Genomic DNA, 18,788 nt, shown 5'->3' on the forward strand with positions numbered 1-18,788 from the left:
GAGAAAGGGACAGATTTTTAGTTTTAGCTTCTTATGGTGTTACTGCTCCAAAATCACCAGTCAGCAGAACTTCAGTTACAAGTGTTCAACAAACCTGTGAACACAAGTCCCAGGCCATCTATAAAACACGTCAGCCAAACCAGACTGGCAGGTAGTGTGTCACCACAGGAGTCTCCTGGCACACACAGAGTGTGGTGACTCTTTAATGAAATTTAGAACCCTGGCACAATGAAACACAAAGCTCAGTTTAAGGTTTAGACAACAACAGAGAAACACTTGACCCCTTTTTTGATCTTCAGACAGTCACCGGAGCCACCTCTGAAAATGAGAATCCTTTGGATGAATAAAGCAAATAATGTTCAGTCATGTCTGCACTGTTGCCAAATACCAGTCGCACCAGTGTCATCAACACTTATGGACTTGTTGCTGCTTTGTACACTGTGTCCTCTGTGAACAATAGAGAGGTGACGGGTCTAATTACTTTGTGTAATCGTGGCCGAGTGCCTTACATGTTTGCTTAATTTAAGTGTCTAAAAATATCCAGGCACACTGCAAAAACTGAGCACACAGGAGAGTAAAGTGAGTATTCACACAGTATTTGTGCGATTCTGTGACTAAATCTACCAGAGACTCTCCAGCTCTGCTTTCAAAGTGAGCAGTGTAATCAGCATTTATTCCCCAGCCGTCTCCCACTCTCTCTCTCCCCCCCTCCCTAAAAAGGTGACATGACAGCCTCTCACATAACCAGTCTCTGCTGTTTGCTAACGCTGCAGCTCTGTGCGCATCACACTCACAACAGGCTCTGCAATCCTACACAGCGGGCGGCGGGTACAGCAGCAAGCACAAACACACCTGAATAACACAGACAGGGTCCTGCAGGGAGCTCCAGTTTCTCTCTGTGTGTGTGTGTGTGTGTGTGTGTGTGTGTGTGTGTGTGTGTGTGTGTGTGTGTGTGTGTGTGTGTGCGCGCGCGCGAGTGTGTACCTTAGACAGCAGTGATGCCGGTTGATCACTAGCCCTGTTAGGTAGCATTGACGTCTCCACCTCAGAGCTGGCACACAGGGGAGTTATTGATTAGCATTAAGCATCCATGCAGATGGCCAATAAAGAGCAGGTGAGCCAAAGAGGGCCTGGGGAGTGGAGAGAGGGGAGGTGTGTGTGCTAGAGTGTGTGTGTTTGTGTGTAAAAGGAAGGTGGGGGCAGGGTGTAGAGTAGCCAAAAACAACAGACGATGAAGAAAACAGAATAATAAGAGAAATTTTGATATAAGGGAAAATAAAATATGGCTAATTATTCATATGAAAGATAAAGATTTAAGTTTTTCTGTCATTATTCCTTTAAATCAAATTTGTAGATAAATTCAATCGTTGTTCTGAGGATGTATTTTTCACTCACCACTAATTTCTGTGATGCATGATAAAGACACAGCTGTAATATGTGTATCAAATGCAGCACAGGTTGTGTGCAAGTGTACATAACGTTAATCCTGTTGGTGCTCTAATCCAGCAGGAAGCCACGTTTACTACTTCTCCTGATATTACGTCTTTAATATTTTGCAGGCTCCTGCATGCTTGTCAGGTATTGTGCATCAGCCCACAACTCCCCTGTCATATCTGTCACTTTGAATACACCATGTGCACTTCTGTAATTCACTGATGATCCTGGGGATACACACACATAAACACAAAAAAACACACACACACACCCGCACAATTTTCTTCCTTTAGTGCCAGAATCAGCCCTATTCGATTATTTCTGATGTGCTGCTCTGATTTATAAAAAATATTTAAAGAAAAAGCCAAAAGAAACACAAATGCCACCTTTAACGTCATATTTATTGTTATTTAGTTACTCAATAAAACATATACAGATATATACAATATGCAGGAAAACAGACGACTGCACTTTACATATTATTAAAAAAAGAAAACAAAAAAGAAAACATAAAATCAGTTCGTAAATTGCCGTCACAGTCCTCCATCTATTGTTTCAGAAATTCAAATTCAACAGAAGCTTTATTTAAAGATTACAAGATTGCCTAACACACAGCAAATTTTCTCTTATTATACATGTGCAATACCAATAGTCTTTTTTTCTCAATTCCCTTATTAAACAATCCCTTGACCGACGTTATTTCAGTTCCCATTGGCTGAATTGTATAGAAGTGGTTGAGCACATAAGGTGGAAAGGAGAGGTATATAGAAGATGGAAGAAAAAAAATCGGGGAAGTTGTTCTCAGTGATATAAAAAATGGAGGATTGCTCCAAATTATGAATTATTAGAGGGATGAAAGTACATTTTTCTTGAAAAACAGGGTTTTACTGAGTTTCCATAAAAAAGGATTGAGTTACATTCATGCATGTTCACCCTTTCTTCCTCTATTTCTGCCTCTCAGTGTGTTCACACCAAACAGTCTGTAACATTTGAATAAGGGGCAAAATAAATCTGTAACTGCATTTATCAGGAGATTGTAAATTTAGAGCAAAACAAGCAGTACAGGTGTCAAAAATGGACGCTTGAGAGCTGATTATGAGGTCATGGGACTCAACACTGGTATACAATCAGAGCCACTGACAACAGAATATCTCTTCTTCCGCTTCTTCTCGTTTTGTGTTCTCCACCTTTGACATTTCTTTATTTTTCTTCCACAAAGAAAATAAAAGAAAACAAAAAGTATTGATTTGAGGTTTTCCAGATGTGGGCATTGTTGAGTAGCGCCCACGCTGTAAAGTCCAGCTGTGTGTGTGTATGAGAGAGTCCTCATGTGTGACTGCATGTATCAGAAAAGACATGGTATTAGCATGTGTGCATGTGTGTATGTGAGTAGGTGTGTATGGTCATGTTTGCATTTATGAGTGTCAATGTCTTTCTGTCCCCGAACAGGCAGGAGCTGCTCGCGACACCTTTTCATCCTTATCACCCTCATCATCGTTATTTGTCTCTGAAGCTTTTTCTTCGTCTCATCCGCAAGTTTGTTTCCTTCGTCCTGCTTTTTTTTTTGTTCAAGTCAGTGCGGCCACGAATGTCCCGAACCGGTTGGAGATATCAGAGTGGAGCGAGCGCCAGGATGAGACGGGCCCCCCTCGGCCCTTACTGTCCCCCAGCTCGTCTGTGCAGTGGACGGACAGGCACTGCAGGTGGTTCCCTCCGTTGCTCCCTCCTCCTCCTCCTCCTCCTCCTCCTCCTCCTCCTCCTCCTCCTCCTCCAGTTCCTGGGGCCCCGGCTCCAGCCTTACTCTGGGTCAGCTCAGATTCTGCAGACAAACAGAGAGGTTAAGATTAATAATTCAGAAAAAGATGAAAAACAACTTAAATAAGAGACATTCTCTGATGCAGATGAAGCATTTTAAAACACACACTTTTAATTAAACCAGTGTCATTTTCACATCCCACTCTAAATCTGCACTGTGAAATTAATTCAACACTATTCCACCTCTTCATCAAAGCGACCTGAAACGGAGGCTGTGAGCAAAGCTTCCTCTGCTCACACTCCTCCTCTTCATGCCCAATATACACACGTGAAAACACACACATACGCACAAACACACACTTTCTCTCCCAGCCAGGCGTGCAAATCTAAAGCGCTCCTGCCTGACCCTCGGTCAGAGGGTCAAAGGGCGTAGAGAATACTGGCCTTTAACCCTGCTTGACCCAATTTACTGGTATAATGACCATGCCACGGTATCGACCCTGTGTCACCAAGGTGTGGCGCCTCATATGAAATGGCTGCACCAATCCTATGGAAAATCCATACACAGGTTGATTACAAGTCAAATAAAAAATCTGCTGTGCCACAGAAGTAACGCTGACGGCTGAGACGCATGCTTCACATATGGAGAAAAATCACTCCGTGCTGTGTAACGGAAAGAAATTATTTGAGGGGAAGATTGACGAGGACGGGAAGTGCTTGGCTAAACTATACATAAAAGCACAGCATCACACTTCATCTGCTGGGACACAGACTGCAGAATCCTTGAAGGGTGGAAATGAAGACAATTTTTTATGAAGACAACGTACAAGCAGGAAAAGAGAAACACAGTAACAAGGAAAGAGTTAATAGCAGGGCTGTGTGTTATGACAGAATTGTTGCATCTTGTGCTGTGGGTTTTGCCTCCAAGGAAGCCTAAAGCACTGAGAAAGTTTATGGATCCTTCACTAAAATCAGTCTGATTATTCTCCCATTTCTTCACCAATAAAACACAGCACCACCCTGCTCCGTGTGGCTGGTGAAAGGATCAGACATACAGCTTTAAGGTGCAGGGACATCTAGGAGCCTGAGTGTAGAGACAGGTAGGAAACAGCTCTGACAAGCTGAGTTACATGTGTCAGAGGAGAGAGAGGCTGTGATAGACGACAGAAGCGACGGCACAGAGGCTGCAGATCACAACACTGCAGTCAGTCTGCTGCTCACCTGAGAGTAAAGAGAAGCAGAGCGCGGACCACCACATCATCCGCAGCCCTGTTTTTGTCTTTTCAGCTCGTATTTCTCTTGAACATTTTTTAACTTGTTTTCATTTCTCCTCCTCTGATTTCTCAAACCCTGGGGCAGCAGTGACACAGTGTCAACAAAACACATCCAGGGACGCCAGCTCAGGCCGATCCAGACCAGAGCAGCTAGGACAACCAAGAGAGGCAGACATGCAGGCACTGAGGCAGGCTTGCCCCCCAGCCTGTCTGGGCTGCGACCACTGGAATGGAAAAGTGGGGGGATTTGGTAAAAGGTCAGGCAGCCAAGCCTCCCCGTTGTTCCCTGTTTCGTCCCTTTGACTGCTGGTCTCTGTGAATTTCTGTCTGTCTCTCTCTCCATCTCCCTCCAAAGGGCTGGAGTCGTGGTGTGAGTGGGGGCTGAGCATGTGTGGGGGGAGGGGGGACGAAATAAGGATTTAGAGCAGTGTTGGTGGCGGCGGTGACAGGATCTAACATTTGCCAGAGGGTCCAGTCATACACCTCAGCATGGCCGATCCCCCACCCCCTGCCAGAATCACCCCCCACCACACACACATAGATACACACACATCCCTCTCCTCCACCCCACCCACTCACACTCTCTCTTCGGAGCGCTGTGTGCCCTCCAGCACCCGCCGGCAGCTCATGCTAGCTGGGCACAGCAGGGTCCGCACCGGCCTGAATAGGCAGCCAAGCGTTCCCCTGGCTCACTGCTGACACACAGAGAACTGACAACACGCACGGCCAGAAACACACAACAGCCACTGCTGCCGCCGCTGCCGTACACACACCAGCCCTCAGCTGCTGCTCCACATGTGCACGCGATAACACACAGCCAAATACATAACGACGTGCATGCAGACACACAGCCTCAGCAAGGTACATCAGTTAGCTTCAAAACAAGGACAAGAGTAGAAATAACACTGACTAAACAACATTTATATCACTGTTACAAATTGTATTTTCTTACTGATAGTTTTTTAGATTTTAAGTTTTAAGTTTTTATTAAAAAATAGTTTTATTCACACATTTGTGAACAACATAAAAAGTGCATAAAAACATGAATTTTAAGCTGTAAATTTTTGAACCACTACTTCAAGGTAAAGGCCTGCAGTCCCTTTGAATTGACTGATCGCTGTTTGTTTCAATAAGCAGCATTGGGCATGTGAAGTTCATTTCTTGTAAAATATGCCAAACATTTGACCACCACAGGATTAAAATATCACCTAGCATTACACGGTAACCAAAGGGGATTCAAAGGATGTGGTTTTTATGGAAAATCCAGACACTGCCCTTAAATTGTAACCATCATCCATGACAGCATATTCGCTCAAGAGTGGAAACAGCGGTGTGAAATTCTACATCACACAAGTCCCAAATCACCATGACATTTTACAAGCAGGGAAATCTTTTTTTATATATATATAATAAGATCTATCTTGTTATGGCTGTTCATTGACTTACGCAGAAATCATATCCACGGTAATATCTCAATAATAGCCTATTCATCTGAGGGGAACGAGTGCTTAGCATCAACAAGCGAGGGGGAAAATACCTAATAAAAAAAGGGAACAGTAACAGCACGAGCAGCTGCGCCGAGCCACAAACACACCTAAATATCCTTAACCACATTACAGCCAGAACAGATTACCACACTGATGTGTTAAGTAAATACTGAATCTAATGTGATGCTCTTATATCGCTACATCTCTCGCCCCAAGTGCTGTACTTTGTTATTTAGTGCCTGGTGACGCTGCTTACACACACATTCCCAAATACAGAGCACACACACACACACACGCATAACAGCGGGGTTTTGGAGGCGTCTCACACACAAAGCCAGAGACGATTTACAGAGATGAGTGGAGCTTCGAATGCCATGAAGGCTGGGAGCAGAACGCACAGCTCGGCTTGTCTGGATGACACCAATGTGTCTGCGAGCTGACGGCCTGACACGGGTTTACATGTCAGAAGCACACACACTCGACACACACGCAGCCATGCAGGGAGGTAAACAATGGCTGCTTTGGGGCCATATTTTCTAGCTGTTAAAAAAAAGGAGTGTGAGAAATGTGGAATTACTTTTTCAATTAGCTGTAAAAGCAACAGCACAGTTGATAATAAGGACAATCTTTGAGAATGGCATTATAGTTTGAATATTTGTGTATCAGTAAAATAGAAAAGAAGCTAAATTCAATCTAATCTTTAAAAGATCAGAAAACCTCAAAGCTCCTTTCTGGTGCCAGTTTCCTCAGAGCCGTCACATTGATTTCCCAGGCCCCAGAATCCCATGCGGCAGGCCTCTGCCCTTTCTATCCCAAGCTCTATACTTCCATGACGACACTTCACCTTTAACCTCGTGCTCCCGAGGGCGTGACCCCTTCTTCTCTGAACACAAACCAGCCCAATCAGAAGGCTCTGCTCACTGACAAAAACACCCAAAGGCCTGCACTCCTATGACAGTGTGTGACATCAGGTCAGATTCCTTTCGCATAACAACTAGCACCATGGCCTGGTGTGAGGGGTTCTGTCTTTGTCAGCACAAAACTGCCGTCACAATCCAGGGAGGAAAAGTGGGAATTCAGAAATAAGGGGAGAGAAAAAGGTTTGATTTTTAAGAGAACAGGTTATAGAGAAAAAAAGATCTTTCCTGGCTTTAATACGATGAAGTTCATCATACTTGTCTCAGAAATGTCATGCAGGTTGTTGCTAAAAAAAATCTGGGACACCAAGAAAACTAAATAACATCCCTTCAGTGCAGTTATGTAAAGGAGAGTCTGAATAAAACATTTCAGAACTAACAGAAGTGTTGTCACAGGTATCTCCTGCCCTGAGGTGGGTAGAGGCCCTGGGCAAGTTCGGCTGCCCGCACCCTCCAACACCACCCAATTGCCGTTCTGTGACCTTTCCCTCAGAGCAGGGAGGATATCTGGAGGGAGCAGGGGGGGAGGTGGAGGAGGTGAGGGGGCACATTTCTCAGGCAAGGGCACAGGGGTTATTTTGGTTTGAATTTCCTCTCTGTTCTCTGGCCTGCAACATAAAGGGAAAAAAAACTTGCCCAGGCAGGCATTGCCCCCAGCATTTGTTACCTTTTCTCCAGCAGCAACACACCCATTCCCATCCCCTCACACACACATTTATACACATCCACGCACACCTCCCCCTCTGGCCACGAGAAGTGCTTAGGAAACCAGACACAAATCAGAACATGGGAAGTGATTTAGTGCCTCCTTCATAACTCACAACCATGTCCAGGACCTGTCCAGCATGTCATCCAAGTCGGTGACATATTGATCTACTTCGCTGTCTCTATTTTGTGTAGCACAGTGCGGCACACTTTGTTTCCAGTTTTTTTCACCGTTTTGGGAAAGGTCAGACATGCATTGAAACAGCGGCACTTTTCAGATTAGAGGCACCTCTGACAGGGGCTTTTATTTTGACAATAATTATTATAAAGGTTAGAGTTAATTCTGAAAAGTGTGTAAACAGATTATTTTTATCCGAGTAATTAAACGTCTAATTTGATTTATTGATATTTAGTCTTTTGCTGTTTTATTAATAATATTTTAAAGTGGTGGTGTATTTAATAGAGAGAGGATATATAGGTCAATGACAGGAAAAATAAACAGAAGTCATAGAGAGTGATAAAAAAATGTTACATGACAAACTGAATAATTTTCTCTTTCTCAAACGCAAATGGAAACTACTCCACAGCCCCTCGCCTCATGAGTGAAACTACACGTTCTCTGAGAAAAAAAAAACGTCGCACTATCTCTCTGACTTTCTCGTTCACTCCATCAGTCTCGACTTCTGTCTCCCAGGAGAAACTGCTCCAGTGTCATAACTCATTTGTCAATTCCTCAATACAAATTAAAGGCGCCTGACGACTACCTGTGTGTCTAATAACATAACCGCTGCTGGCAGTGTGACAACGTCTACACCTCTGAAAACCTGAAAAAACACACGCTAACACACACACCCTGTAAAAGGTGTACTTATATCCCAGGCAACATATGAACCCAGGACACCTTCTATATCAAACTGCTGCATTTTTTCTCCTCTGCCGTGAAGTCATTCAACAAGACGATGGACATTTGGAGGCATGTCACATACATCCACGATCGAAGGTTTGAGACTCCTCATTCTGTGCATCTCCCAGATAAATTTGGCTTTCCATTCCCTACTGCATCCAAGAAGAACATTTACCACATGCTGAGGCAAGTTTTATTTTATTCTAACACCCTTCCCCAGGGAAAACAAAACACCGGATGAGCTGCTATTTTGAAGACTTGAAAATCCAGCAAAGGAAAAAAGGCCTGACACCTTTTGTTCATCTTTTTTCTCCCTTCATCAGTCACAAACACGCTTCTTTAACAGGCTTCCTTTAACTGTCACCAGTGCTCAATGTTGTGCAAAAGCCCAGGAACAGAGAGTACACACGCTCACTCACTCAAACGCACACACACACACACAAATGTGCATGTAAGCAACACCACACACTCATAAACAAACACAAACAGGCGACTTAAATTCCAGGCACTTTAAATGCATGATGGGTGTTTTTTCAGCCCTGCACTATTTACAAGTCAAGTAAATACTCTTAAATATTTTCAACACATTAGAATTAAGTGTGCGTGTTCCACCGAGTGAGACACCTGAGATCAGGGGGCTGAAGCCGTGAGTGTGACACCGAGTCGAAATAAATCAAACTTTATGTCTACAGCTGACAAATCCACATGATCAAGTTGCAGTGTCTACAAAACCTGCTCTTCGTCACAAACTTACGTCACATACAGTCACAAAAAAACAAAAGTGCCTTATTTTCCTGCTGCACATTTTGAACAGGAGGACGTGCGTTTAAAAGGCACTGATCTAGTTTTTAAATCATGTATTTTTGTTGTAAAAAGATGCACTACACACCTAAACTAGCTGTTTGTCAAACCCTGATGAACCTGTCAATAACCAAGTCAACTTACAGGAGTTGCCTGAGGACGAATTGCCACCTTTGCAAACAATATTACACATGCTAATTGCTATGATTATCATGATTATTATCATTACTGTAGTACAGAAGTGTGCGGTGCGCTTGCTGAATGTGTGTTGTTGGGAACGTCAATATGAAACACCTTGTAATGACAGGTAAAGAACACACACTGCCCCGAGCTGTTTTTTCCACATTCAAGCACGTGCCAATCACTTTCGTCTTTTTTTAGAAATAGAAATTACTGGTGTGATTTGTGGGGTTGTTGTCGTGCTAAAATGTCAAAGGCAGGTAGTCTCACAGGACCGTGTGCTCCATGGTGGAATATCAATACGGCTCTTTCTGCGGATTTAAGTGCTTTCTAGCTGGCGTGATAAGATGCAGGTTCTGCTTCTTTTTTTTTTCCAACCTGTCAAAGTCAGAGTGAGAGAGATTTGATCATTATTAGAGCTGTTTATGGGCTGATTACTGAGAGGGAGGAGTGAAACTATTCCACAGGGTCAACTGTGAAGTGTTTTAACTGAGCTGATAAAAAAAAAGTGCATGTCGCAAAAAGTAAAAATAAAAATAACTGCATCACTTCCTACGTCTGCTGGTGGCCTGTTATCAAGACTTTGCATGAGTTTCCAAACGAACGGTCAGCTTCTGGCTAAGATATACAGAGGAGAGAAGAAGAGGAAGAGAGTTACTTTTTTTTCTAAAAAGGGGAAATAATATTAACTGACAGCACACAAGGAGAGTTACTTGTTTGCACCTCAACTTCTTGGGAGAAGGAGACGCAGTGTACAACAGTGCTACAGTGAAAAACCTGAGCTACATGCTGCCACTGAGAGAGAGAGGGCCAAACATGGGGTCCAAAGGGGGCCATTAGTGCAGCACGCATCACTTTAAACAGACTCAAAGGGAGCTGGGATGCACTGGGTGAACTGACATCAGCTATAAGCTTAGGTTAACTTGTGTTGCTTACTTGTTGCACAATCAAACATTCAGCTAGAGAATAACATGAAGTGTCTGCACTGTTTTGATTCTGGTATGATTTGTGACTCATATATTCTCACTTACACATTGCACTAAAATACAAACACACTAAGCAACAAGATGATGAGTGCTCCCAGCAAATATTTCCACACTTAGTCACATTCTGCCCCTATAGTGAAGCTGCAACAGGGGATGGAGACATTCACCTCATACAGCCAAACTGACCTTTGACCCCCGGCTCATTTAATCAGTGAAATCTTATGAGTCTGAGGTAAACCACAAAGACACACCTGATCAACCTTTTTACATTCTAATTAGGTTAAAATCTGCTTTCTATGCGACAGAGAAACAACTCTTATTTAAAAACTGCAAATTCACCTTGTAAGAGTCCTGGGGATTAAAACCTTAACTCCCCATAAAATCCTGTTTTAGACACATTCTGGATAAAGTTCAACAACCTCAAACTAAGTGTTCAACTTGTGTTCAAGTTTTAAAAGGAAAGGTAAGTATGTAAGTAAGAATTGTAAGTATAAAAAATAATCAGAAAAGTGTTTCCCTTTGTTTTTCCATTTCTACGATAAGAATGTATGCGTCTCTGTTAATGTAATTATGACTGCTTCTGATAATTAACCTGATAATGTGAGGACGAAGGAAATAAAAGGAAAATTATCTGCAGAACTCAATAACATTTCTATGACAGCCAAATAAGGCATATTTATGTAAATTATACTGTCAGAACAAAATACGTTTTTTGCAGTGGAAAATTTAAATATATTCACTCCACCATATTAGAAAAACTTAGTATAGGATTTAGACTAATGAAACCCCTGGGAATTTTTCCACTGCAAAAAAATGTCTTAATATGTTACATCATCATGTGCTGATGATTATTATGTTATTATTACTCATTATAAGTGTAAAAAAATAATTTCCACTGTCACTGGAATTACATAAATAATTTCACCCTAATGAAAATGATGATCTCTTCAGATTTTCCAAGCTACATTCAGTTAATGCTAATGGACTAATGAATTGGCCTGATTTATTTCACATTAGTGTCACTGACGCCATCTCCCCACAGGCAGAGTTTTGTTCACAAGACTGAGAAGTCGACTGATGGGTCGGGCAGGACATTTTTTGCAGTGTGAAAATCCTGTGGGATGTTGGCTCTTATGGAAGTGCACTGTGGGCTATGACTTATCTTAAATTATTATGTTATTTTGCTCCCTTCTGTGTAGCCTAAGCATCAGATTCAATCTCAAAATCCCCCTCCCCTCCCAAATACACCTCCACCCTTTTTTTCATCCCTGCTGTCTGAAGCACTCAAATGAGAAACTGTCAGGAGCCGTGATTTGTGCTAACTAGCTATCGATCGCTCCCGAGCTGCATGCCTCGTGTCCATGCAGGGAGGGCTGAGAGACGAGAGGAGATGAGAGGAGAGGAGAGGAGAGGAGGAAAGGAGGAGGAGGAGAGAAGACAGAAAGAAAGAGAGGATGGGAAAGGAAAGGGAGCAGAAAGGACAGTATTTTGCTTTTAAATAGCTGCTGTTTTAGCTCATTTTCATTGTTAAATGCTCCATCAGTGCCAGAGTAATTAAAACAGTCAGAGCAACAGGGTGAGTGGCTGGATGCTTATCAGTGTTGGGTTTCTGACTCAGAAGAAAACTCATTAATCAATATCAAAAGTGATGATGCCACTTATCACTCTCTAGTTTGATGGAGCTTTTTTTCTTCTACGTAATACCTGTTTTTTGTTTTGTTTTGCTTGTTTGTTGGAGTTTTTCTTAACTTTATTGTCAATTTTATGAATAAATAGAAACATACTTCTTTTGTGAAAGAGCATGGGGAAAGGAGTAATAGAAAAAAAGCCACTAAGTCTTTTGATTTTTCAATTGTCATTTTAGCAGGGAGGCTCAGTGGAGAGTGATAATGATAAATAAAATTACAACAAAGCTGAATGGTGTGAACTGTATGACTTTTGATAACAGTGGTTGAAATAGATTCTCTGGTTACATTGTTTGTTGTATTTAATGATTGAGTTAAAATCTGGGCTATGCTGAATCAGTACTATTGGTAAGATGCAGAGCTCTTCCGAAGTAATGGCATTAGTGTTACTCCCCGGCACCCTGTGCTCAGTTTCTCATAAACAATACGCCTGGACTCCAGACTCCGCGCGCGCCCCCGCCCCTCTCTGCACCCGCACTGATCAGAACAAAGAGGCGCCCGAGACGCGCTGAGCGCTTTCCCCACGTAGAAGCATCCCAACCTTATTATATCCATAAATCCACATTGAGCATAGGTATGGTTGTTATATATTGTTTTAACTCAAACGTAAACCTACTCCGTAGACGGGTTCGATTGAATTTATTTTATAATTATTATTATTTTAATATTCAACCGAAAAATAAACTGGAAAAAAAAGTACTGATATAAATGGAAAGAGTAAATTATTAATTAAAACACACATAACTCTGACTTTTTATCTTCATACACGTTGAGTACAACTTTCCCTTTTCTGTAATGATACATATTAATGCGTACAGTTTGTTTGAATTAAGACCAAGGTGCAAATATAGCAATGTAAAAAATATATTATTATTATTATTATTATTATTATGAAAAGAAAAATATTTGCAGTTGAATTAGGTAAAATTAATAATGTGCATTTTGATTTCGCACTACAAACTTAATAAAATGTATCAAAAAAATACTTTGAATCATTAACAGGCATTTGCAGATGGCTAAATCTCCGTCTACTTGACTAACTGCTCCTGTGCCTTTGGGGCAGAAGATTTCATAGTTTACTGAGAACATTTTTGTACTTAATGACTCAATTACCAAAAATAAAGTACACTGTTTGAGGTAGATAATTACACTCGACTCGATCATTTAAAATGATTACATTCAATTAATAATTAGAAATACTCGTTCAACTGTGGACAACTTGACTTTTAAACTAAATAGTATTAAAACAGTTCCAAATACAATACTTACCTCGGAAAAAAAAGAAATGAATGACCGTATTAATTTCACCATGCTATGTAATCCTTGAAATCCTGTCCTGCCAATCTGAAATCAATCCACTGAGAGCAGCTCTGTTTTATCCCCTGATAATAACAAAAACAAACACGTAACAAGGCGAGGGAAACCCCGCTGTGCAAACGCGTATCCACAAAAAGCTATTAATCTTCTCAATGTAGTTGTTCACCCTGAAAACCGAGATAAAGAACCACAGGAAATGTTTACTTTTCTTGAGCTGCTCTTTTGAAGTGCTCTAACAATGAGGAACCTTAGAAAAATACAATGCAAAGCATACAAGGTTTACTTTGTTCCGTCTGAAGGCATTTAAACTGCCCATTCTGATAATCACATTTTACATTCTTCAATACGGACCAGTTTAACGAGAAAAATACTCAATAAATCGCTTTTTTCTATGAGAAGACTTAAAAGCTGCCACCAGTAAATGTATTATTTTCCAACAGGCGTACCCTCCACAACACAAAGACTCCAGTTGAACAGACACGGCTGCTTTATGGCTGCACATCATGAACAAAAAGGTTCTCTTTAGCGAAGCCTTTTAACTGTCATGTATGAGTTTTTACACATGATTTATTTAAAATAAAGATATTTTAAAAAAGACGAGAAACTAATTTACAAGCAAAATATTTCCCATTACATTAAATGATATAGCCTGTCTTCAATATGTCAGAGTGACTCACAGAGGGAGAGAGAAAAAGTGGATTAAATGTCACCAGAAGTATGAAAGTGTTTCATTTACCTTCTTTGCTGTTGTTTTGGCTCTTATTTTTTTCCCATGGTCCCATGGCCTTGTCATCCTCTGACCCGTCCATCATGGCCTTGTCACTGGGCACGTACCAGGTGGCGTGCTGCTCCGCCATCAGGGTGTCAAGGTCAATAGTGCCCATTGAGCCCTTCCCAGCATCCGGGCTGCAGCCTGCCAGTTCATTGTCTCCGTTCTGCAAGGGACAGTCGCCATTCTTCTTGCCATTCTTCATAGCCAGGGGCTGGTCCTCAGAGATACTGAACTGCTGCCGCTGCAGCTGGATCTGGGCCTGCAGAATCTCCAGAGGGTGGATTTCATCCTGACCAGAGGTGCTGGATGGAGTGCGTACCTGCTCCACCCCAGGAGTGCCCGGGTGGCTCACTCCACCTGCCCCTGTGCCCCCACCAGCATTCAGTCCGTAGCTGTCTGGTGTAGAGGTAGTATGATTGTTGATGCCCATGCTGAGGGGCTTCTGTCCATTTATCAACCCGTGGTCACCCCTCTGCATTTTGGGTGAGCCGGTGAGCATAGGGCTGCGGTTAGGCTTTGTGGTGGAGGCCCCTCCTGCATCAGAGCTGGAGGACACCTCGTCCTCATTGCCGTAGTGGGTGCTGACATCGTCAGGAAAGTCGACTCGAGGTGAGCTGCTGTCAGACTTGGCAACACTTTGAATGCCACTGTCCAAAGACGACATCAGATCAGCCTGGTCCCCCAACATTAGGTCACCTCCTTTCCCCCAAGAGGGTGATTGGAGGTGTTTCTCATGGGGCGTGCCCCCACCCCTCTCCCCAACGCCAGCTGAAGGGGTCTGCTGGCCTGGACTTACAACAGGGTTACCATTGTCAGAGGAAAAAAAAATTCCAGGGCTCACATGTCCACTGTCTCTTTTTCTCCTCCCTCTCCCTCTCCCACTCCCTGTTGTTGCTTTCCCCTCACTGCACGGGGTAGCGTCCATGTTGAAATTTGGGGAGAGGGCACTGGCTTCCCCCTGCACCGTCTGGCTTTGACTTGCAGGCTTAGAGTTGCTATTCCCGGTGCCAGGCATCTGGCTGTTCTGGGAAGTGCTGCTCTGAAAATATTCAGGACCAGCACTGCCAGTCCCATTAGATGTGCTGCTATTAATGTCCTGCTCTGTCTGACTCAGTTTTCGCTTGCCCTCATTTTGGTTCTTCTTGTTGAATGTTACGTTAAGATTGGGGGCCCCTAGGCTAGCTATCATGTTCTGGCAGGCCGTGGAAAGGGCCGCCAGGCAGCTCTGGCCAAAAACACTGTCTTTCGAGCTGGTTTTGTTAAAGTTCCCAAGAGACAGAGCTCCTAGCTTGCTAACAGACGACCGCTGGCCTGAGGGGAACTCAGACTGAGGAGGGTATGTCCCCGGTGAGGTGCTCACCCCTTGGGGAGCACTGTGGGGGGGCCCTTGACGGTTACCCCCTCCATAAGGAAATGGTGGCTGTGCTCCCATTGGAGGTGCAGGAAAGTCAGCTGGCCGCCTCTCTGCTGGTGGATTCGGGTGCCCCGCTCCCGCTCCTGGACTCTGCATCTGCGAGAGGTTGCCCATGTTGCCGCTGAACTGTGAGTGCATGCCCGGGGAGTGGAGAGCCTGGACATGACCATCTCCTGGTATTCTCATGGGCTCTTGCATTCCCATGCCTGGCCTAAACATCATCCCAGCCCCATTTTGCTGCAGCCCCATGTCATGAGGCCCGGATTCATTGCCTGCTCCACCCATACGTCGTGACATCATCTCCCCTGGTGGGTGGGACCCTTGGAACCAGGAGTTCTCCTGAGTTACATGAGGATTCTGCCCATCAATGTTAGGCATTCTGCCACTGTTCTCCCTGTCAAAGTTGGGCTGAGGCATGTTTCCAACAGGGCCTCCATGAGCCATTGGGCCAGGAGGAACATCGCCATGGTGACCCAGCTGCTGCAGGCTGGGCTGCCTCATCCTCTGCTGCTGATTTCGAGAGGCCATCTGTTTGATCATCATGGCTGCATTCTGGCGCTGCTGCAGGGACTGCTGCTCCGGCCCTGGATGCTGCAGAGGACCTGGTGGGAAACCTTCACTCACAGGTGGGGTGAACTCCCCAGGAAGGCCTGGGTAGGCAGAGGGAGAAAGGTGGTTATCCATCGCACCACACCAGCCTTCACTGCCATGTGCATTGGGAAAGTCAAATCTGGGCCTTTTAGCCATGTTCATATAAGGAGAATCAAAGTGTTGCAGCCTCTGGTTTGGGGGCTGCTGGGAGGGAGGAGGAGCTGGCTGTTGCATATTAAACATGGGGTCCCCATAGGGGTTCAGCCCCCTATTTTCCAGTCTGTGAATGGGATATTCAAACTGGTTGTGTTGGCCAGGCATCATGACCCCTCCGTCCAGAATGTTAGGGTTAGTAGAGCCGGGCTCAGCCTGAGGGGGTCTGGGGAGGCCAGGGGGACATGAGTTCTGTCTGGCTATCAAGCCAGCCTGTTGTTGCTGCTGCATGAGAGGATGTCTCGCGTTGACCCCCGGCTCCATTCCCACGGGCACCTTCCGGCCATTTCCAAAACGCTCAAAAAACACTCCATGCTGAGGCTGCTGAGGCGGTGGTGGAGGTGGCTGGTGTCCCTTAGAGATGCCCTGCATACCTGGAGTCCGTGGCATACCAGGGTTCCCAGGGAAATTCCCCCCAGGAACCGGCCTTCCTGGCCCAAAATGGGGTAACTGGGATTCTGATTCTGACGGGGAAAATACATGAACGTCAAAATGTCCAGATGGAGGCTCACTTGGGAAGTTGTATTCTAATCCCTCTACAGCTCCCTGGTTGGGCATCCGCCGAGGCTCTAGACCGTGAGACTCAGAGGATGAGGATGAGGAGGAAGGGAGTCCATGAAAGGATGCTGCTCTGTTAGGTGACTGGTCCAGAGGTAAACAGGGAGCAGGCACAGCATGGCTGCCACTTGGAGGCCCATGATGCTGAAAGTCGGGCATGTTACCAGGCCGCTGCTGCTGCTGTTGGGGAAAGCCATCCCCTCCCTGTCCCTCTGCTAGCGGATCAAATCCTTCTCCAAAGCCCTGCTGTGGTCCCATGCCATTGTTGTTGTAGCCCATTAGCCTGCCACCATGCAGGCATGATGAGCCTGGCTCTGGGCCTCCAAAATTCCCACTGAAATGAGGGTGAGGTTGGTGGGGGTGAGGCTGATGGCCATGTGGATGCCCTTGGTGAGGTTGCTGGTTGTTAAAAAATCCATGCATGGGTCCTTGTTGCGGCTGCTGCTGCTGAAGTCCTCCACCTGCATGCATGTCCGAGTGGCCCCGCGGGTGAAAGCCCCCATACTGCTCCCCGTTCATATTCATATTGAGCCCGAGCATTTGCGGCTCACTCAGAGGGCCCATGCCGGGCTCCACGGCTCCCGGCGGGCCTCCAGCGTGAAAACCAGGGCTTTTATAATGAGAGCCCATGTTCAGCCTTGGTTGGTTTATGTTTCTCTCTGACTGGCCAGGGTTTCTGCTATTAATTTGAGAACCAAACTGCTCCAGCCCAAACATACTCCCCTGCAATCAATCCCACATGACGGCCAGTTTGCCAGACATCGGCACACTGTCTGTTTTTCCGTCTGTGCACAAAAAAGCAAAAAAGCGAAAAAACGATATACAAAAAACGAATACAATATTTATATCACACAAGTGATTAAACTGCGTTATCTATTGATTTAAACGTCAAAACTCACCACATAAGTTCTCATTGTTGTGGATAAACTGTTTTTGTTTTTCAACTTATCCAAGGACGCAGAGAGGAGAGGGGAAAAGACTGTGTCCAATTACGCACGTAAACTGCGTTCCTGCTTCTGTGTTGATATGCAACTAACTGCTCTTCTTTTTGTCTCTCATTAAGCAAACAAATATAAAACTCTGCACGAGTTACATATTATATTTCAAAGTTTTTCTGTGCGCGTTTCTCCAGGCTTAACAGGACAATAAAATCCTCACCAGCAATTTAAAAGGAGAGCGCGGATGACTTGGAGCGTTAAAACAGGGAATATGACCATTTCTGTCTACTAATTCATGATTCCAGTCCAAAGTCAAATGTCCCAGAGCGACTTTTAGCATAAGGTCCCATTCTGGAAACAAGGAAAAGTCCAATTGGAGCCGTATTGTTAAAACCACCTCAGTGGCTTTCAGGAGAAAAAAAAAATCTCTCTTTGAATAAATGTCCTTCAAAATCCCAAAAACTGCTGCTCAGGCATGAAGCCAAAAGTCCAGCGTGATAAAAGTCCACAAACAGGGGTCTCCAGCCCAGACACCGGAGAATCGGAGCGTCCTTTTACGCGACCCGAACCCGGAGCAGCGCGGTGTGCACTACCCGCACTCCACCACCACGGAGCGGCTTGACAGCATCCTCCGTCCTGCTGCCGGTCATGCGCTTTGCAGAGAAGCGCCTTGCCTTTAGTCCTTTCAATGCGTTTCACTCCAAACGTGTGCGCCTCTCCGTTTGCCGAGTTCTATCTTCTGTGGTCTGAGCGCACTGGGGAGCGATTTACAGATACACTCACACTCTGCTGTGCCGCTTGGCGCTGTGTGAGATCAACGCGTCCACAGGAACCAGCAACAAGTTTTGCATTTCTAC

General features: G+C 44.6%; 1 protein-coding gene across 1 annotated transcript; it reads right to left on the reverse strand.

Moving 5' to 3' along the window:
* Positions 1-1,817: 1,817 nt before the first annotated feature.
* Positions 1,818-18,771, reverse strand: mn1b (meningioma 1b). Its single transcript, XM_034692979.1, has 2 exons — positions 14,182-18,771; positions 1,818-3,253 (listed from the first exon to the last, which is right to left on the reverse strand). Exons 1-2 carry the CDS (start codon positions 17,708-17,710, stop codon positions 3,003-3,005), a joined length of 3,780 nt encoding a protein of 1,259 aa, XP_034548870.1. The 5' UTR covers positions 17,711-18,771; the 3' UTR covers positions 1,818-3,002.
* Between the last annotated feature and the right edge of the window lie 17 nt (positions 18,772-18,788).

This window comes from Notolabrus celidotus, chromosome 9 (genome assembly GCF_009762535.1).
Source record: "Notolabrus celidotus isolate fNotCel1 chromosome 9, fNotCel1.pri, whole genome shotgun sequence".
NCBI lineage: Eukaryota > Metazoa > Chordata > Actinopteri > Labriformes > Labridae > Notolabrus > Notolabrus celidotus.